We start from the raw sequence: 21671 nt of genomic DNA on the forward strand, positions 1-21671 counted from the left end.
ATAGGAGAAATGAGTTATGATATTTCATTTCTGGAAAGAGAAAGAGGGAAGAAACTGAATATGGGAAGGAAGGGAGAAATGAATGCAGAAAAGGGGCTGTTTACTTGCACTCCCTAAAGCCACACAATCTAATATAAAGGGTTTAATTTTAAAAAATGTTCTGAGGAGAACCCCACTGGAAAAGCTGAAACACTTTACCATGCAAAGAACCATGAAACCTTAAAATTTTAGCAAATTGCACATTTAGAAAAATGTCTTAGGGAAAAATGTCTTATTGTCTATTGTCTTTGAATCTAAGGTATGATTTTATTTGTTTGTGTGTCTTAGTCCCCCCCCCCCCCCCATACACCCAACCCCCCCAACCCCAACCCCACCCCTCCTTCACATACAGTGCATAAGCTATTTATATTATAACCATCAATTCATTTCTAGGCTTTCACATGTACCACAAACTTTACAGATCTATCACATCTGGCTAAATATGCATTGTTGCATAATATATATATTACAATCCTATAAGACATGGCATTATTTTTACCAACCACCAGATGGCACATGGGAATATTTAGTTTGAGGCATAAATCATATAAAGAAAAGTACAAATGGCATTCAAGTCAAATCAAAACTAATCATGCAATGAAGGCATATATTTACAGAAGACTTCAAGCACAGTATAATGATGAGTCTCATAGCTTCAGTAAAACGTTTGAACAAAGCAAACATTTTTAAAAAGGACTTTACATCCATGAATGACAATCCTGGCTGAGCTGGCTTCGAGCCCACTACAGCTGTTCCTGTGAACCTTCAGCGAATGCAACGCCTGATCCTCGAAAATCAGTGAAAGAGCAAACTTGTGAAAGAGATACATTTGTGAAAGAGATATATTTGTCTTTGAGAACTCTACACACACATCATTCTCCAACACCACTTAGAGTTAAAGGAACTTGGCTCGGAGTTATTGCCACATATAACCATTTCTACTGTACATGTTTGGGTAATTAAAGGAGTTTCTGAGAGGCCAGTGTTTCAGACATGTAGCAGGCAGTGCAATCATGACTCTGGCCTACTGAGAAAACTTTCTACCTTAATGGTATCCAAGCACTAGTGAAATGCTGGGATAAGTACATTAGTGTAGCTTAAAATGTAGTGCCTATAATATTACTAATTATCTTCAATAATAATTATCAAAAGAATTATGGAAGTTTGTATGAAATGTGAATGTGAAACAAAACAATCAAAGAAGAGTTTGCTATATTTTTTACATTCAACCAACATATTTTATTAATTCTAGATTGCATACTTCAATAACCACATCTACACAAGGGCTGTACCAATAGTAATGCAAATGTAGGCATACTGTAGTTTTCAAATTGCACATGCTGATAGAATAACTTTTCCTAGTTGGAATATAATTCCAGGTGAACTGAAAACAACTATACACTAGCAAACCGGTGAGAGGATCGTGGGCACCCAAGTCTCACACATGGCCATGAGGCCAAAGGCCAGCTGATCTGGCCTGATCTCACAGAAAAGGCTATCCCAAAGGATTCCCTGCCAATGTCCTGGTGTTCATAGTGTTCATAATGTTTTGTTTTGTACTGTTATGGCTGAGTGGTACAGTACAGTACTTTTAAGCAATAATTTTGCACCATTGTAGAACCCAACTCTTGAATTCTCTTTAAACATCCCATCTGTTGCAGTTGCTGGTCTCTGATGTTGCTACTGAATATTTACAGACATTACATCATTGACAAGTGATGAATGACGCAGTTTAAATAGGGGGAAACAAGCGTTAAGACAAACCACACAGTGGGCGACACTCGACTGTGACAAAGGGACTTTTTAAAATTACAAATAATACAAGAATAGGGTTTAGCTGTAGGTAAGTATGTGTGTATGTATATACATGTATGTATGTACAGTATATATGCATAAGTACTCTGTACACTACATTCAAATTGAAATGAAGGACTCAGAATGCGAATGAAGTCTGTTCACTAAACTGTTGGAGTTGGCTCTGGGTGTTATATTTGTTTTGTGGTAGCTGATCATTTGAACACTCAACATACAGGCCAAAGAGGTGCCTTTGCAAGTGGAGGTCGCCAAAATAAACTAATCGGGAAGAAGGCAAAAAACATTGGGATTGGCCATTACAATCATTTGGAACATTCCTAAAAAGAAGCAGTTAACTGGCAAGCTCAGCAACAGCACTGAAGACCACTTAAGAGAACTTAAGTGGATGACCGTAGAATTCTGCCCATAGTAAAGAAGCACCATTTCACAACACCTAGTCAAGTCAAGAAGACTCTTAAGGAAATAGCCAAAAAGGTCAGATTAGACTTTGCCATGGATTTTTCTTCATCTGATGAAACCAAGATTAATTTAGACTAGAATGATGGGGAAAGAAAAGTATGGAGAAGAAAAGCAGCAGCTCATAATCCAAAGCATTCCACATCATCTGTCAAACATGGTGGAGGCAGTGTTTTGGCATAAGCATGTTTGGCTGCCAGTGGAACTGGGTCATTGGTGTTTATTTATGACCTGACTGCTGATAAAAGTAGGAGGACGAATTCCGAAGTGAATAGTGCTATAATCTCTGCTCAGAATTAGAAAAATGATGCAAAAAAAAAAAAAAAAAAACATACTGTACAGTGAAAGCTCCTCGAGCTTTTCTCAAGGCAAAGAAATGGGATATCCTTCATTGACTACGTCTATGACTTGTTCTCATGCTTGAACTTGGGTATGCTTTTTATTTACTGTGAACAAGACTGAAGGCAGAAAGACTTATAAACAAGCAGCTGCAGTAAAGAGACGAAACTCAGCATTTCACAGTGAGAAACTGGTTTAGGATATTTTAAATATAGTCACTGGCACCAGAGACACACTTATAAATGCAAAAGTGCAAGGCATTTTAAACTGTCATTGGAGGGACACAAATACAATTTTAAATAAATTAGAAGGAAAAGGAAAAAATAAATACAAAAACAAACACACTGTAAGAAAATTAGGAGAACAGGTTCAGAACTCCATTTCCCAGCAAGCACCACATTTACAAAAGTTCTTTGAAGTTGGTCATTTGATATATTCTTACACTGAGTTACTAGATTACTAACTAAGTGCCATCAGTCAAATACAGTTGGATTATAATGTGTGGTAATTAGGAACAGGTGTGCTCAATTAGAGCTCTGGTGATTGTGACAGTGTGCAAGGATGTTGTAGTCCTTGGTGACTATGTTTGAAGTTGGGAAGGTTGAGTTCTGAACCTGTTCCCCGGACTCTCTCGCTCACACCCAATGTTGCAAGTCATAACTTTTAAAATGGCTGATACCTCCTTTAAAATTAATGCATAGATATGAATAAAATTTGTTTTCACAGACAAACGTTGTTGGCTTTTCAGCTGCTCCAGGCAAGGGGTCGCCATAGCGGACCATCCGGTCTGCACATACAAGCTTGGCACATGGCCAAAAATTTACCTAGAAGAAAGGGAAAACTGATGACATTTTCTATCACAAAAAGAATCAAGATGTCAAATAAAAAAGAGAGGGGGCGATAGAGACAGTCTAGCACCCCACATTAGCAAACAGGAACCTGAAAACAGGAAGATTGCAAATAGAAATCTTTAAAAAGAAGAAAATTTGCCTATCTCCTATGGTAGCAAAATTTAAATTAAATTGGAGGAAGCAACCAAAATACACATAACCAACACATTAATGAAGACTAACAACTCCACAGTTTATGTATTTGTATAAGTGACATGTCAAGTAATTATTATTATTATTATTGTTATTATTAATATTCCATCCATCCATTCATCTAGGAATCTCTGTAGTACAACTAGGGACTGTGGAGGCCTATGGTAACATTGTATTTATTCCCATTTTTTTTGACTGAGGCAACATTCACACATGCATCCACACTACAGGCAATTTGGAAACACCAATTCTGCATGTCCTTGGAAACCAGAGAACCCAGAGGAAACCCACCAAGCATGGGGAGAACAGTGCTAACCACTAAGCAGCCATGCTGCCTAATATTATTATTAATATTAGAAGTAGTAGTAGTATTTAATAAAAAGAAAATCAAGGTGTTTTTTTTTTTTCATCAAGTTACAACCTACTGGTTCTTGTTTACGATCAAGAATCATGCCATATCATTATGACTACATAGACACAAGCAGCCAAGGGAATAAACTGAGTTCCCTGCAGGCTTCTTAGTTTACCTGTTTCTTGGATACATACAGCACAGTACTACCACATCAGTTAACCCAATCTGCATTAGCTGTAGTCATGCTGTTTGCATTTTTATTAAGTATTAAGCTCAAATACAAAACAAGGACAGGGACATATGACCAGCCAGAACGTGGTTTGAAAGCTTCAAGAGGATATTGATTTATGGCAAACTTTGGATTTGTAAATAAAGGGAAACGGGAGCAGCTCTTCTGGTGCTTGGAGGTCATTAGGCCTGGACGCAGGTGGCACTCAAGCATGGGGAATTATCATGAGTGAGAACTTTTATTTTTCACTTCATCGCGATAGGATTAAGTGACAATATACTTTTTGGAAATGTGCGACTTGGATATCTCAGTCCTGTAACATTATGGAGCAGAAGAACGCAGAGAACACAGTGTACTTTGTGGAGTATGGAAATGGAAAGGTTGAAAGTCCCGTCTCGCAAGTAAGTGCTTTATATAAGCCTCAAACTGGGGGTTAATATTAATAGTCAACATTTATCACTGATGCCTGATGGATAATGAATGCATACTGATTAATTCACATGATTAATAATAACTGAAAAATCACATGTCTTGCTGTCATGCAGATTGAGCTCAGATAATGGTTCATGTGGTTCATGCGATGAATCATTATGCTTTTTATACATCTAGTACAAGTAACGAATATCAACCAGTTGAAACTAGTAATATAATAGTAATCCAGTGCTTTGTCCATATCTTCTTCTGTAGTTCTACCTCTGGTTTAACACATGTGAAAAAAATTATTTAGAATGCAAAATATTTCCTATAAGTTTAAAGGTGTACACTATTTTGTAGAAACACTTTTAAAACATGCAAAGTATTTTCATCTTTTCATAACCATGGTATTTACTTTCCCACCTTATCTATCCATTGTCAAGTGTCTTTTAAGTGCTTAGACTGAGTGTGCATAATTATAGCTTAAACTCAGCAGGTAGGTAACGCTCAGGCAAATACTGTGATGATTTTGTTGAGTTTCTTCTTCATGAAAATGAACAACAATGTCATGGGGCATTGCATTTAGCGTAGGTCGCCATGTTTTAGTAGGACACACTTCTTTCAAAACAAATCAACAGAGGAAAAAGAGGTCCGGTTCTGTGAGTTTTTCAGTGCAATACCCTTTTAGTTTAGTTTTATTTAGTTTTGCCTTTTGTATCCTCGGTTCCCCTGTACTTAAAGCTTACACTGCCACTTTACTTACTTACTATTTGTAAGGCAAACTTCACGCCTACACTGCCTGGTCAAAAAGTCTCCACTTCAGAAGGGTCAAAACACTGGCCTGCATCAAGCACCGAAAACAATTAAGAAAATGCCCGGAATCGGGTTAAGAGCTGTCCAACAGACTATTGAAAACTGTAAGGACTGTGCTGTGCTGTTAAAAAATGATCACTAGGTAATTAAAAAAAATATATTTTTTAAAGAAGAATATAAATCACAGCTATGTTTAATAGTAAAAGCGAATGCCTTCCACATGCACAATGTGACGAGAACTCACAGGATTAGGATTAAGCAACTGTGTGAACATCTTGGTGAGACTAATCAGTGAGATTAACTTGGGATCTTAAAGAGCAATGGAAAAGGGTCATGTGCTCTGATTGTTTTAGATTTTCCTTATCCAGAGTGAAGTGTGTGTCAAGGTAAGAAGGGAAGCGTGTGAAGCGATGCACCATTATGCATAGTGACCACTGTACAAGCCTCTGGAGGCAGTGTTATGATCTGGGGTTGCTTCAGTTGCTCAGGTCTAGACTCAGCAACGTTAAGTGGCAATAAAATGAAATCAGCTGACGACCTGAATGTACTAAATGAACAGATTATCATATCCATGGAGTTTTTTTCTTCGCTGATGGAACAGACTGATTCCAGGATTCAAATTGTGAAAGTGTGTTCTAGGAGCATGAGGAATTGGTTTCACACATGAATTTACCACCATAATCAAGGATAAAGACATTCAATAAATTTTGGAGTGTGCAGCTTTTTTCCCTTTTTTTGGCCAGGCAGTGTATTTACGTTAGTGCTTCATTAATCATTTATTAATGTGGTACACGACATAGGAATAGCAAATGAAAGGTAAAATCCAAAGTGTGCATTGCTTTGGCTCTGTGTGCATTAGATGTATTGATGGGACCCAGTGATGACATTAGCATTTCATAGGCTGGTTTGATTAAAAAGTGACAGAATGTAAGTAACTCTACACCATACGCGTGCCTAACAGTGGCAAAAGAATTATTAATGTGCTTAGATTATAATTAGATTCGATTCCCACCTCAGTGTCTTTGTGCATAGAGTTCTCCGTATGCTTGATGGGTTTCCATCAGGTGCTCTGGTTTCCTTCGGCTAACTGGCGTTCCTAAATTGCCCATAGTGTGTGAATGATGACCGGTGGTCCTACCACAGTTGTGAAAATAGGGTTAGATACAATGCTCACTATTGGCCTCCACAGTCCCTGAAGTCCCTCATTGAACTTCAAAGGTTCCTAGCTAGATGGATGCAATTATAAAGCACTTATGCACTTTTCTGGCCACCAGCTTCAGAATCATGAGGGTTGTATTCTGTTTGGCTCTCCTCATTTCTCCCCCAAAAATGGCCTTATTAAAGTTGTGGGTAAATGTTTTAGTAGGCCAAAGCGAACTAAGAATATCCAATATATTTAACAATTTCCATAATGCTGCTGTTATTTGTACACATATAACTAATTATGAACAAACCTGTGCATGCAAATACACAAAAAATGACAACTGTCCAAAACAGAGGATGCAAATGTGGCTTCAGACATATCTCATGACTTAATAGGCTGATTATCTTGTCTATTATTACTTTATGAACAACTCTCCCCTATCTCCAGGTAGGCTCAGAAAAAATTCTGATCCAAAAAAGCAAATCTAAGGTGATCTCAGTGCGGAGTATTGTCCTGATCATCATCTTCATCCTTCTGATCCTGGCTGGAGGTTCAGTCCTGGCATGGTACTTTCTAGGTAATAAACATGATGGAAAGTAGCATTACATTAAATCACTATATTACTGAATTATAAAATGGAATCCAGCAGGTTTTACACACTTACATACTAAACAGTATATTATATTTAAATTAATATTACTCTATATAAATAGTAATTTTGCTTTGTAGATGTTTATTCTTTCCTCTCTGTTTAGAGTACAGAGTATGGGTGTTAGAGGTGCGGGTGGAGCAGCAGTATATAGGCCAGATCTCTATACTGAACAGGAACTTCTCCACTGCTCTCTCTTCACACACTAGTCGAGTGTTTCGGGAGGAGGCGCGCAACGTGGAAGCCATGGTCAGAACCAATTTCCATTTTTACAGAAGAATCAAGCTGGAAATCTACATTCAGTCTAATCCTTTTCCTTAAAAGCTAATGAAGTTAACCCTGTATACTAGAGAGAAATGGATCTCCAGGAACATGGTGGTGATCACTTGTTTTGTAGATAAAACTGACAGTTCCAGTTTAGGCCTTGATCAGATAAAAAAAAAATTGGGTCATCTTTGTCACTGATCAATTACCTTTAGTTCTGCAAGTGTATGGATGTGTTTTTTATTGGAATCAGTTTGATCAGGTTTCCATTTTTAGAAAATAAAGTTGCCACTAAGACTGTTAGACAGTATGAATGAAGGATTTATAACATGACTGCACCTCTTTCTTATCTCCTGCACTGGCCTGCTTTCACATTAGTAATATTGTTCCGTACCTGAGTACACTTGCATATTTACATTTTTTGATAGTTGTTAGTTTGCTTCAAATGTGCCAATAAAAACAAAGACAGGAAAGGTAAAAGCAAGTTAAGTCTTGGTATGACATGGTATGGAGTGTTCACTTTACACAAGTGTACTGGGCTTAATGCCGATTGGGGTGCGCCTAGTGCAAAAGCACCCTAATTTGCAACAGAGTTCAATATTTAACATTCACTGGAAGAGATGCTTGAGCATGGTTTAAATCAAATATGAAAGTCAACCATACAGAACGATGAAATCGAATGTGACGCCATGACTGAGATCTCTCTTCTGATATTTCTGGATGTATGCAGCATGTGCTAGTTTCATCCACTGAACTTCATACGCATGACTGATAAACAACGAAGGCAGAAGACTAAAATTTTTTCTCTAAAAGGTTCGTAAAGTTATTTCTATATTGAGCACAGCACGAGGGTTTTCACAATTTATTTTGTGATTATTGGTTGCTCGAAAACCAACTGGATGCAAACAACCACCTGCTGGTTCAAAAGTGTGTACTTGAGAAATATCAAAGAAAAATATTACTGATGTGAAAGCTGGCCAGTGGGCAAGAGTGGAGGCGCAGGATGAATCAGGCAATGTAAAAGCAATCTTAAGGTTCGATCCTTGGAGCCTTCGTTTTTTTATATATATATATATATATATATTTTTTTTTTATAACTATGCCCAATGATATGGAACCTCCACAGAATAAATGAGTTTTCCTTCTAGAAGTGTTTCATTAAATTTTTCTTTACTAATAAATTAATTATATCTGTAAATGTTTATGCAAAGCATCCACCAAGCAAGATAATGATCTGTTGCTATAGTAACAATAAAAACAAAACATATTAGAGTGTGGACATTATTATAAACCTGTAATTTGCTGTGTTATTTCTGCCTACCAGCTCAATATTTCATTGATTTAAATAACTTTTTTGTATCTTATTAATTCTTGTAGCTGGAGAAGATTGTGAAGTTATCAGGTGTGTCTCGATATTTCAAATCCACCAGAGTGTTTGGTTTTAGGTAATAAGGAAGCTTTCACATTTCCTATATTTTCCTATATATCATGATTGCTAATGAACATACAGTATATTTACTCCTTGTAAATGTTGTTTCCCCAGCGAGGGCAGTGTAGTGGCGCACTTCTGGCTCATCTTGTCTCTCCCTGAGAGTCACGCTGAGAAGGTCACCATGCAGAAGGTCAGTGAGAGCCTCCTGGGAACCCTGCAGGGATTCAGAGAGACAGATGTTAAGGATACGGTTAACTTGGAGGGAAACCTGCTTCTTCTGTCTGAATTCTCCATATCAGGTAATGGCATATAATATTGCAAACTCCATTGTAGCGCAACTCATACAATATTCTAAAGCTTGTGTTTTGTTCATTTTTTATTATTAATTTTGCTTTTTCAGAAACCCAGCCCAAAGTTATAGATTTTTTGCAAGCTTCATTTGGTATGAGATTTTTCAGTTCTGTTTTCTGCTCTTCTATTTTACCAATCTAACATTTTTTTCCTCTCACTTAAGGTTGCTTGTGGTTAATGTTTGTACTATACTTGCTTGTAATGCTGCTTTGCTGTTGGTTTCCATGAGCATCTCTTTTATCTCTCTCTATCCTCTAGAGCTTCTATATGCTTCTGCAATTAAGCATCAGCAATTATTACCTTATCCAGATCTCTGTGTCAAGTCAATTTGACTTACGTGATTTTATTCGATTCAAGTGGTTTAATTGGTTTAAACTCATTCGGTTTAATTCTGCAAGATATATTGCTGTGGGATGTATAACATCTATTTATGCTTTAACACACTAGTGTCTGTCTCGTCTCCGTCTCAGATTGTTACCGGTATCAGACGGTATCCGGCAACGCTCCTGTTGTTCTAAAGGGTCCAGACACACAGCGCTCATCATGTCTCTGGCACCTGAGGGCTCCTGAGGGCTCCCAGCTGGAGCTAAGGGTGGAGTGGCGGCTTCCTGAGTGCCGAGACCGGCTGGCCATCTATGACTCGCTCGCGCCTGCGGACTCCACACTCATCACCTCGTGAGTCGCACAACCATTTCTAAGGCATTCCTGTGTTCCACAAAAATAGACATTTTATTATTATCTGAAACACTTGTGTTTTTGAACTACTTTTGAACTTTGTCCCAAACTCTTTGATGCCTGAATGGAGTGATATAAATTTAAACTATGAAATGAATAAGTCAGTATTACAATATTATTGGTAATAAGGGAAAATTACATTGACTAATTAATCCATTACTTGTGATTAAAGCAACACTGTGTTATACCCCATTCCACTTCTAATGTCGTCCCTGAAGTCCTTTAGTTTGGTACCAATTTGGTTAATTTTTCAAGCATAGCGACCTCACTTCAAGCCGTTGAAAATTTAAATGATTTGTGAGGACATGAAAATGACTCTACAGCACATTTTGACTCGAGGCAATAAGTGTTAATGCCATGATAACGTTTCAATAGCGAGCTGTTAAAGAGTTTGTCAATGTCATATGATGATGAGTCCTAAAGAATTGATAATGAAACCATAATGTCGCCATCGACATGAAGCAAAATTACTATGTCACTTCTGACTATTTCAAATTTACACACAACGAGGTGTTAACAATGTGACCTCATAAAGTCCCACTAACGGTTGGGCATTGACCTGTAGACATTGGAAGACGGGGTAGTTTTTTTGCTTCCGAATGCTGCAGAAGGTGAGGAGGCGATACCAATTCATAGGAATAATCAATAACAACTCGATATCATTGCTTTAGAATTGATAACAGCATGTAGCCCTTAAAGCTTAGAGCAATTTAGCCATTAAACACATATAGGGCTCAGAATTGTGCACAAAATAATAAACTGAAATTTTGTTCATTTTAACCAACTGTCCCGGGTCACAAAGGCAAAGAAATAGCACAACTGTTGTTTACAGTTGTTTCTATGACCAATAAATATTAATAATATGCTCATTTTGATAGTTCCACAACTTCATTCCCATATTCTGGTAGTGGTAAAGTTTACCCTTTATAAAAGCAGTGACAACTTTTATTCTACCTGACATATCCAAAAAACCTAAATACATATTTGCGAAGTTTAAAGCCTCTCCATTAACACACACCAGAAAGGCTTCACACACATTTTTTTTCCTTTCTCTCCTTTTCCCAATACTTTCGTCTCCTCTCTGCTCCTCTCTCCTCCACTTCTCCACCTGTTAGTCTGTATGGCTGTAGCAGGCATGAGCAAGTGGTGCAGGTTCTATCCTCTGCTGACTGGATGACGGTGGTGTGGAAACAGGGCCAGTACAACTATAAAGACCCGTTCTCTCTCTCCGCTCAAGCCTGGCCCAAAAAGAGTATGCTTATTTTACTTGCTTTTATGGAAACAGTGAAAACCTAATCTCATTGTGCAGATATAGTTTATCTTTGGCATGTTGTATGTTAAGGATGATGTCGTGTTTTGTAGATTGCTCCTTCAATATCAACTTGGAGATGAAGAAAGGCGTTCAGGGGAGCTTACAGACCCCGTTCTATCCAAGCTATTATCCACCCAATACCAACTGTACCTGGCACTTCACTGTAAGTCAGATAGGGATAACCCTAGCTTTCAGTATTCTTCCATAAATAGACAAATCAGTGAGATCTTAATACCGTCACAGTTGTAGTGAATTCAGTCAATCTGGATTATTCACACTATCCAGCTTCAAAAAATACTTTTACACTTTTATCATGATCTCACTAGGCGTTATAGAAACATAAAAAATATGAATGTGAAAAGATTTTTAAGCCACATTATTCTTATCAGTTAATATATAATTTAATATATAATAAATTTCCAACCTTTACTATTGACTGATTAATAAAAACAGAAAGATTTATTAGTTCCATTAATATGCATGAATGTGCAGCCATTTTATAGGCTTTAATTTGTTTTGTAGATGCCATCATCTACGCATGGATTGACCCTTGAATTTGAGGGCTATGAGCTGAGTCGAGCCAGTTACACCCAGAACTGCACACAAGGCCAGTGGCTCATTCAGAACCGCAGGTGAGCTCTACGCTCTGATACTTTAGAACTGTATTCGACACAATCTACTGTAAGACAAGATGAGTTGAACAAAAGCTTTACAAGAATACACTTCCTGCAGTATATGACATTCAAGTCATTGTTATACAGTATAACTTAGTATGACCATTTTATCTGTTCTTGACTCACATCTGGTCAACACGCGCCCACAATTGTGTTTGCAATAAATAATTTAAATCTCTGATTAATAACTTAAATTAGTTTGCATAAATTATTCTTGCATAATTTCATTCATTACAACTTGATTTCATTTACTTTATGACATTATTATAGAAGGCAGTATAGGACTTTATAAAACACCAGGATAGGTACTGTACTATTGCACTACTGTTCCTACTACTGTGAAATACCATTGTGAGTACTGTGGCACTTTAATAGGAACCTAGTAGTACTATGGTGTGTACTACAGTATAATTCTTGGTACTTTTTCGGTACCATAGTGGCTACCAAAGCTCAGCAGGTATCTAATAACGTACTGTATGTCTCTACACACTGTACCATATTAGATATGTTAGCACTAATACTGGTATAGTACAGTATAGTACTAGTACAGTAACATCAAGCATTTTCACTGTGGTACTTAATTAATATTACATACATACGGTGGTATCATACTATATATATATTAGCATTATAGTACATAAATATGCATTATATATTTATGGTATTTATGGTATTTATGGTACAATGTTACTGTCAAAGACACCATAGTACTATAAACCATGGTACCAAAACCAGTGCTGATATACATACAAGTACCACTGTAAAAAAAATAATAATAATAATAGAAAGAAAAAAAATAATAATGATAATAATAATAAAAAAATGCAGCAGTGTTGTTTAAATATTTATAAATGAGTGCCTTTCAATTTCTTACGAAAGTGAATGGTTTAAACATTATAAAAAGTGAACAAAATCATAACAAATATCCTGAGGACCAAAACGTTTACACGAATCCTAATGTTAAATACTAATGCAGAATAAATATAAGAATGCTTCACTTTAAAAAAAAAGATAATCTATGATAAAAAATAATAAAATGGTTGAAATGTAATAAAATAGATAAATAATATATAGAGAGTATATTATATCACCGAAATTTATCATAAAGCAACTAGAACAGGAAACAATGACCATATAAGGAAAGCATGCATGACATGCATATGGTGCAACTCGGACAAAAAGATTTAACCCGATTCTATCCCTGTTGGCATACCATAGTCTGTGAGTCATTTCCTTATATGGTCGTTGTTTCCTGTTCCAGCTGTTACATCATTGTAGTTGCTCTGTTGAAACATCCTTTGGTAAGTTACACTAGAAGTGTGTTCTAGGCAGCCCAGTCTTCTGTGTTGTTTTATAAAAAACCCTGGTCCTGGGAGAGAGTGGTTTTGTTACACTGTGTACTGTACAAGCTGTTCATGGTTAAAAATCATGATCGTTGAATAGTTCTCTTAGTTGCATGTTTCTCTTCCCTTCCCTTGTTTGTCGGCTTATCTCAGTTCATCTTTTGCCCTAGCTGCATCACTTCCTGCACGTCTGTCTGCCTGACACTATGTTTTTTGTTTTTTTTTACTGTAGTATCTTTATGTCACATGGACAAAAAACCCACTGAAATTCGGTCATGGTTAAAAGAGTTTGTGGTGTGTGTGTGTACAGGATGTGCGGTACCAGGGCTCTGCAGCCGTATGCTGAGCGGCTCTACCTTCACTCCTCCACCACCATCGTGTCCATGACATCCGCAGTGTCACTCACAGGGCCTGGCCTTCAAGTCCACTACAGCATGTTCAACCAATCAGATCGTAGGTTCTCTGTGTGGCAATCACACACACATACACACATGTTCACAAATCTGAACTCTGAATATAGACATGTGGTATTGTGTACATATATGTTTGTAACTGAATTGTTGAGTGTGTGTGTGTGTGTGTGTGTGTGTGTGTGTGTGTGTGTGCATGCGCAGCCTGTCCTGACCAGTTCTTGTGCAGTGTCAATGGTCTGTGTGTGTCAGCGTGTGATGGGATCTCAGACTGTCCTAATGGTCTAGATGAGAGAAACTGCGGTAAGAGTTTAATTACTGTGGTACCTTATAAGGTTATGCCTTATACTTTAGCTGTGATGATGCGTCTCTTAGTGTCGTGAAGTTACACAGGTTGTGGTTGAAAATGGACAGAAAAGACACTTAACAATATCACAACATGATACTTATTGTCAATCGTTGAAATATTAATTAGCAGCGGGAGGCAGTTTGCAGTTATCTGTAATTAATTTAAATAATTATATTGTTGGATTATACTATTACTTCACTACGTCTTACAACAAGTATTCACTACATTTCAGCATTGCACTGTTGCATTGCATTAAAGGTTGTAGCATTTAAAGCAAAATTTTATATTTTATATATTAGACACAACTTCCTGTTTAAAGGCTGTTTTTTATTTTGTTGTTTTAAAATAGTGTTTTAATACTGAATACATTAAAATGATAATGGAACAAATATGGAATTATGTAGTCAACAAAAATATGTTAAATAACCCAAAAGATGTTTTTAATATTTCTACATGTTAATACGTAAGTAAGTAAGTAACGGAAATTCTAAGGTAAATTGTAAGTACCAATTTTGGTAAGGTGGGTTTAATTATTTATTTATTTATTCATACAGTGTTAGAGAACATAGGTCACAAGGCACGATACACCCTGAATTGGGTGCCAGTCTATCACAGGGCATGAGCACATACACACTCACACACCTATTCATACACAATTTGAAATGGAAACCAGAAGAAACTCACTCACCCTTGGAGGTGAAATAAGAACCACCAACCGTGGAGGTGTGAAGTGCTAACCAATATGCTATCATATCGACATTGTTTGTATTTTTATTATTTAAATTTTAATGTTCATTTTCAGGAAAACTTTTGAAACTTTGAAATATATATATATTTTAAATGTTCACAAAATGTAACAAACTTTATTATTTTTATTGCAGATGAAGGAATCTATTGTAGTCAAATATGGAAATACTGTAGATATAGTATTTATCACAATGACATTTAAAAATGTTTCATAAAAAATATCAATCATGAGTCAACATATATCAGGTAATGGATATGAAAATTTTCAGTTTAAAAAATGAGGCTTTTATGAGTGGTTCAGTGCTGTCAAGGCAATAAAAATAATAGACTTCCAATCATTTTAAAACCACAAAAGTTCAGAATATTGTTGCTTTTTTCCTAAAGTAATAAGGTGTATATACTCTTGGATCACAGTGTGTCCTGCTCAGTTCCGCTGTCACGGGGACAGTCAGTGTGTGGACTACTACAAGGTGTGTGATCAGCATGAGGACTGCACTGACGGGAGCGATGAAAAGAACTGCACAATGGGTACGATGCACAAACACATTCTACATAAGGCTACATTATGGCTACTGTACGTAAAGAGAAATTAATAATTAAAATAAATAAAAAATCCAATGCGCAATGTATAGAGAGTACGTATACCTGGGTGATAAATGATACAGTATGTGCTGCTTGTGTGTATTTGCAGGTGTTCCTTGTACCGATAGGACTTACATGTGCGCTGATGGCACTTGTTTGAAGAAGCTGAACCCTGCTTGTGATTTTATTACTGATTGTCCTGATGCTTCTGATGAGAAAAATTGTGGTGAGATTTTTTTAGATTAATAAATACTATCATACATATCAATATAGAGTATAATATATTTTGTTATGGCCAAAAAGAATATTAAAATTGCCGAAGAACTTTTCTACACCATCATTCTGTCGACGAATACCAGAATATATATTTTTTTAAATGCACAAATCTACAATTTTTTGTAGGGATTATATAGAGAAATATATTTAAAAATTCCAGTGACTTGAACACTCCTCATATTGTAGTTCTCACCAATAATTTTAGTAAATTCAGTAACTATAAGCAAAATTATTCACAGATTGCGGTCTGCGCCAGTTTAGTACACGCGTGGTGGGTGGAGTCGATGCAATGGAGGGGGAGTGGCCATGGCAGGCCAGCCTGCAGATCAGTGGGCAGCATATCTGTGGTGGTGTGTTAATCTCCTCCCAGTGGGTGGTGTCTGCAGCACATTGCTTCAACGATGATCGGTGAGTAAAACACGCTGTATGGTAAACCATAATGACAGAAAATTATTATAAACTTTGGTGAAAATGAAAACAGAATATATTTGTTATAAAAGTTTGTACCATACTCACACAATCAGTTCTTAAAAGCTGGGAAATGAACCGGACACCTTCAATGGATGTGAAGATTCCAAATAGAAGCCTCCTTCCTGTCTCTTTTTGTTTTCCTTTTTCTCGCAGTCTGTACTCGCCTTCCATATGGACGGTGTATCTGGGAAAACTGCACCTGCGTGCCTCCACGCAGACGGAGGAAGCTTTACGTGTCACCCATATCCACCTGCACCAGTACTATGATGATGAGATCCATGACTATGACCTGGCACTACTAAGGCTTGAGCGACCCGTCTCAGGAAGGACGTTGGCATTGCCCGCCTGTCTGCCCGAGCCTACACACCAGCTGGAGCCTGGTTTGTTATGCTGGGTCACAGGTTGGGGGGCATTCAAAGAAGGAGGTGAGAATGTGTACTGTATATACGCATTGACATAAAAAGGACATGGTAGAAGGTAGTGTGACCGCTCAAGTAATCAGATGATTTATTCCAACTACTTTTTTTGTGCCACTTCTGCTCTTAGCACTTTTCAACACCATGTCAACACTTCCAGCTCTCGTATATTCGTATTTGGTGCTGGTGTAAAAATGTAAATCCAGCACAATGGCCATTGTCATGTTTTTGTTATTTTTTTTCATCATACTCCTTTTTTTTTCCACTGAAGTGATCTTTATCATAGACAGTGGTGGTTACTAGCTCGGCATGGCTGGTCAGCGTTCTCTGATGTTGCACAATCACACTTCACATTTTCATGCGGAATTGCATTTCTAGTTAAGCTGAAACCTCTGACAACTGATTTACAGTTAACAGAAATTCATTTACTTTAATAACCTTTGAAAAGTAAAAATGTAATTAACATCCCAATAAACACAAGAAACAACAATTTCCAAACTTTTGACAAAACTGAGTTTTATAGTACATTTGTTTGGTTCATTGCATAAAAACAGAGTTAATATACCTGTATAACTTAGATTACATATCAGGTAAATTAGTTGATGCAAAAAAATGTATATACCCCACAACAACTACAACATCTAGTATGACTATTGTATGACCTTTATAATTTGTAAGGATAGCATAAAGTCTTCTAGGAATGGAATGAGCAAGTTGGCAACAAATTAACAAACATCCTCTTTTAGAGCTTTGATGCTGGAAAGAGTGTGATGCTCAATTTGTCTCTTCAGAATCCACTACAGGTGTTCGATTTCAGATTATTCAACATACTTGGAGAATTAATTGCTTTCACCCTATTCTTCTTCAAAAATGCAACAGTGGCCTTAGATGTATGTTTTGGATAATTGTCATGTTTCAAAAGTGACCAACAACCAAGAGCATGGAGTGATAGAAGCATTTTCAGGATATCTGTGAATTCATGATACCATCAATGAAATGCACCAATGAACACCACCAGCACTCATGCAGACCCACAGAAGGACACTACCACCACCATGTTTCACTGTAGGCACCATGCATTTTCTTTGTATTCCTTACCTTTGGGACACCATACAGTTTTGAAGCCATTAGTTCAACATTTATCTTGGTCTCCACACTCCAGTCCCAGTAGTCTTCTTTTTATTCAGCATTGGCCAGGGAAAATTTTAGGCCCGATTTTTTGTGCATGGCCTTCATGACAGAGAGGCTTCCTTTGTGGATGACACACTGGCTTGCCATTCCTCTGCAGTGTATGCTGTATTGTGTCACAAGAAAACAGTCACCCTAGTTTGGATTTCTACTACTTTAGCTAACTGTAGTGAACATGCATGGCGATGATATGCCCATGGCGAGACCTGCGTCATAACAGTTTGCAAGACTTTTATTGGGGTGTGTTTATTTTTTAAACATATATATATATATATATATATATATATATATATATATATATATATATATATATATATATATAATACGAGAAGGCCTGGCTTGCATTCTCCATTCTAATTCATCCCAAAGGTGTTCTATTAGGTTAAGGTCAGGACTCAAGTTCATTCACACCAAACTCGATCATCCATGTTTTTATGGACCTTGCTTTGTGCACTGTTGCGCAGTCATGTTGAAACAGAAGGGGGTCAACACCAAACTGCATAAAATTGTCCAAAATGCTTCGATATGCTGAGGCCTTACACCAAGAGTTTCTTTCACTGAAAGTAAGGGGCTGAGCCCAACTCCTGAAAAACAACCCCGCACCAGTTCCAACATGACTCCTACACCAAGTGAAAAGCCTTCTCAGAAGAGTTAAAGCTGTTATCTTAAACCGATTAAGAAATGGATGTTACTCAAGTTCATATGCATGTGAAGTCAGGCGAGCGAATACATTTGGCAATATAGTGTATTTATAGTACTGTGCAAAAGTCTTGACCCAGCCCTCATTGCACCATAATGTGCTTCCAAAGAGCCAGAGTTTCTTGTATCTTTAAATCTAGTGTTAGGAAATAGCTCTCCAGATTTCCTTCTTCATTTTTGGCAGGTTTTTTTTCACCATTTCAATGTCTATGTAAATGAACTACTGCTGAGCCACGCTCATGAACTGAACTAGCAACAAACCACTGGAGGTGTATCTTCTTATATGAGGTCACTTTAGGAGAAAAGGATACATAAATTAATAATTCCTCATTTGTTAATAATTTTTTTTAACATATTCCCCCAGGTGGCGTAAGCAACACTCTGCAGAAGGTTGATGTGCGGTTGGTCAGTGAGGAGGCATGCGTCCGTTCCTATGGATACATTATAACTCCCCGAATGCTGTGTGCTGGTTATCGGCGTGGGGGGAAAGACGCATGTCAGGTAGGACACCAGTCAATTCTAATTATAATTTTAACGTACCAACGAGCAGTTTCTCTTTTTCCTCTTATCTGTTAACTTCTCTGTTTTCTGTCACTCATTTAGTTAGGTTTTATCCTCCATTTGTAATAGTTTCATGATCGTAAAACAATTCCAAATCCAAGTATTCCAAATATTATTTGTAATTATGTTGAAGAAAATAATGCACAGTAAAAAAAAAAAAAGCTTTATTTTGCATATGTGCTTCCTTTCCCTTCAGGGGGACTCCGGGGGGCCTCTGGTTTGTCAGGAGCGGTCCGGGCGCTGGTTTTTGGCCGGTGTAGTGAGCTGGGGCCGTGGCTGCGGCCGACCTGATTATTATGGCGTTTACACGCGCATCACTAGACTATCTCCCTGGATTAAACAAATCATCGCTTCCTGACAAGCAAAGCAGCAGCCCGGAGCTGCTGTCAGCTATTCCTCATTTCGCTGATGCATGGACTAGAGAGGTGTGTAGGTTTAAAAGTTCAAAAGAGCAACTGGTGTAAACTCTAGATAAGTTGCTGGACTGCTATGGATGATGAAATCAAATTTTAATATCAGAGTTCATATTAAGGTTCAGTGTTTTTTTTTTTTTCTTTTCACACTGCAAAAAGTGCATATGAGTTATAGAGTTATGTTTCCAGTTACATTATTATAGTAAACCAAATATAACATTATTAAATATATTTATATTTTTTTTGCTCATTTAAATAAATATTTCTTGAAAGAAAACAAAAAGAATGATAATTTTAAAAAGTTTATATTTTATCATATTAATATGTTAATATATTCCTATTCTTATTATTATTATAGGTGTAGTGATTAGCACTGTTGCCTCGCACCTGCAGAGTGGAGGGTTTGCATGTACTACCTGTGCTTGGTGGGTTTCCTGCATGTACTCCAGTTTTTTCCCACAGTCCAAAGACATGAAGATTAGGTTAACTGGTGTTCCCAAATTACCTGTAGTGTATGTGTGTGTGCCTTGCAATGGATTGGCACCCTGTCCAATCCACTGTACCCTGCCTAATGCCCAGCATTCCTGGGATAGGCTCCAGGCCCCTGCGATCCTGTACAGGATAAATGGTATAGAAGATGAATAATGATAATAGATAAATTAGAATAATAGGCACACATCACATGCAAGATATTTTCACTTGCTGTGATGTGTTTTTGCGTGCATATGAGATATAAAGTGTGACTGAAATAAAGAAAAGGAAGTAATACTCTAAAATGGGAGAAATAAAGGATTATTTTGACCGTTGGAAAACCCGCTGTCATGGTGCTGGAAATGTGAAGTTAGTATAAAAGAACTCGAAAAAGGAACTTTTTACAACGGTTTCAGTTTTGTCCTTAATTTAACAAAAACAAAACCATATTCCGAAGATTGTTTTTTTTTTTTTTTCTAAAAATTGTTTTTATTTTGGTATGAGCATTTTGTATGAGACGAACACATCGTTGGTAGACATCCGTATACAAAAACATACATATATAAAAATATATTCCTATATACAGTATAAAATCTAACAAACAATCAATCTAACAAAAATAAAGGAAAAAAAATATTTATTTCAGAATAGTCTATTGAAATGCTGATTTTTTAAATGAGCAAATAATGTCAAGCACATAAAACAACACTAACGAGCATAAAAGCAGTCAAGCAGTTTTTATTAATATTATTAGTAGTACTGTAAAACGATTAAATATCTTTCCATTGTTGGATTGAATTTTTTAATTGTACAAACTACCAAGGATGACAATGAAAAGTTAATATCTGTTATGTGACTGGCGTGTAATCCTTCATTTGTTAGCATATAAAATGTCAAAAAAGATTAAATCTGCTTGACTTTTGTGCATACAAATGTCATTGTGTGCCAATAAAAGGTCAGAACCTCCAGAGTCAAAATACAGCAATGACATTTGGATGTTGTTTTTAAAGCTCTGATTTCCCCTTTATTAACTTTTCATATCTCATCCTGCGGTTCCCTCCTGCGTCGGCTCCTAGCGTATGTCAATGAGAGATGTTTTAATCACATTTATAAACAGATTGAATCTTTGGAGTCTGGTCCGAGTAAAATTGAGAATAATTTTGTTCCCATGATCACCAGCCAGAAAAGTTCAACTTATTGTAAGCTTCCTGGCATGATGCTGTCTTTTTGTTGCATGTTCAGGTCTGTCTGTTTACTAGTTGTTATGACACTGTTCGTCTGAAACAAAGCATATCTCGTTTTTTATTTATTATGCATTCAGAATCTGTAGAACCTGCTATTGTTTTTATATATATTTGCATTCTGTAATAAAGACGTATTGTTTTTGCTTGTCTTCTCTTGACATTTCTTCTTGTCTACTTTGTTATGTAGAACCGCAGTGAATAACAACCTCCAGAGAGTTCCTTCAGTTCTTCTTTTCATTTCAAGCAAATATAGAAATAGTGATGTCGACTCCTACCATACAGGAATAGAGAAATGTATTCCAGATTAAGTCAACAGTGGTTCGTCCTTAAATAACCTTAGTGCACATGCATTTGACAAAGCTTGTGTGTGTGTGTATATATATATATATGTGTGTGTGTGTGTGCATCTCCAAAAAATTAAATAAGGTTGAAAAGTTTGT

The 21671-nt window shown here is 36.9% G+C and overlaps 1 protein-coding gene across 2 annotated transcripts; it reads left to right on the forward strand.

Moving 5' to 3' along the window:
• Positions 1–4462: 4462 nt before the first annotated feature.
• On the forward strand, positions 4463–21368 carry LOC128526268 (transmembrane protease serine 6). Of its 2 annotated transcripts, XR_008360793.1 has the most exons (19): positions 4463–4674; positions 7092–7221; positions 7400–7542; positions 8935–9002; positions 9101–9288; positions 9390–9431; positions 9811–10015; positions 11191–11327; positions 11438–11550; positions 11910–12019; positions 13715–13857; positions 14019–14117; positions 15325–15438; positions 15602–15718; positions 16008–16176; positions 16393–16664; positions 18907–19043; positions 19300–19528; positions 19875–21368. XR_008360793.1 is itself a non-coding variant. In XM_053497945.1 (18 exons), the coding sequence occupies exons 1-18, from the start codon at positions 4597–4599 to the stop codon at positions 19459–19461; spliced, it is 2427 nt and encodes an 808-aa protein (XP_053353920.1). In that variant the 5' UTR covers positions 4463–4596; the 3' UTR covers positions 19462–21368. The 2 variants fall into 2 exon arrangements, 1 of the variants encoding a protein (XP_053353920.1); XM_053497945.1 differs by having other exon boundaries at positions 19300–21368.
• The last annotated feature ends 303 nt before the right edge of the window (positions 21369–21671 follow it).

Source organism: Clarias gariepinus, chromosome 6 (assembly GCF_024256425.1).
Source record: "Clarias gariepinus isolate MV-2021 ecotype Netherlands chromosome 6, CGAR_prim_01v2, whole genome shotgun sequence".
Classification (NCBI taxonomy): Eukaryota; Metazoa; Chordata; class Actinopteri; order Siluriformes; family Clariidae; genus Clarias; species Clarias gariepinus.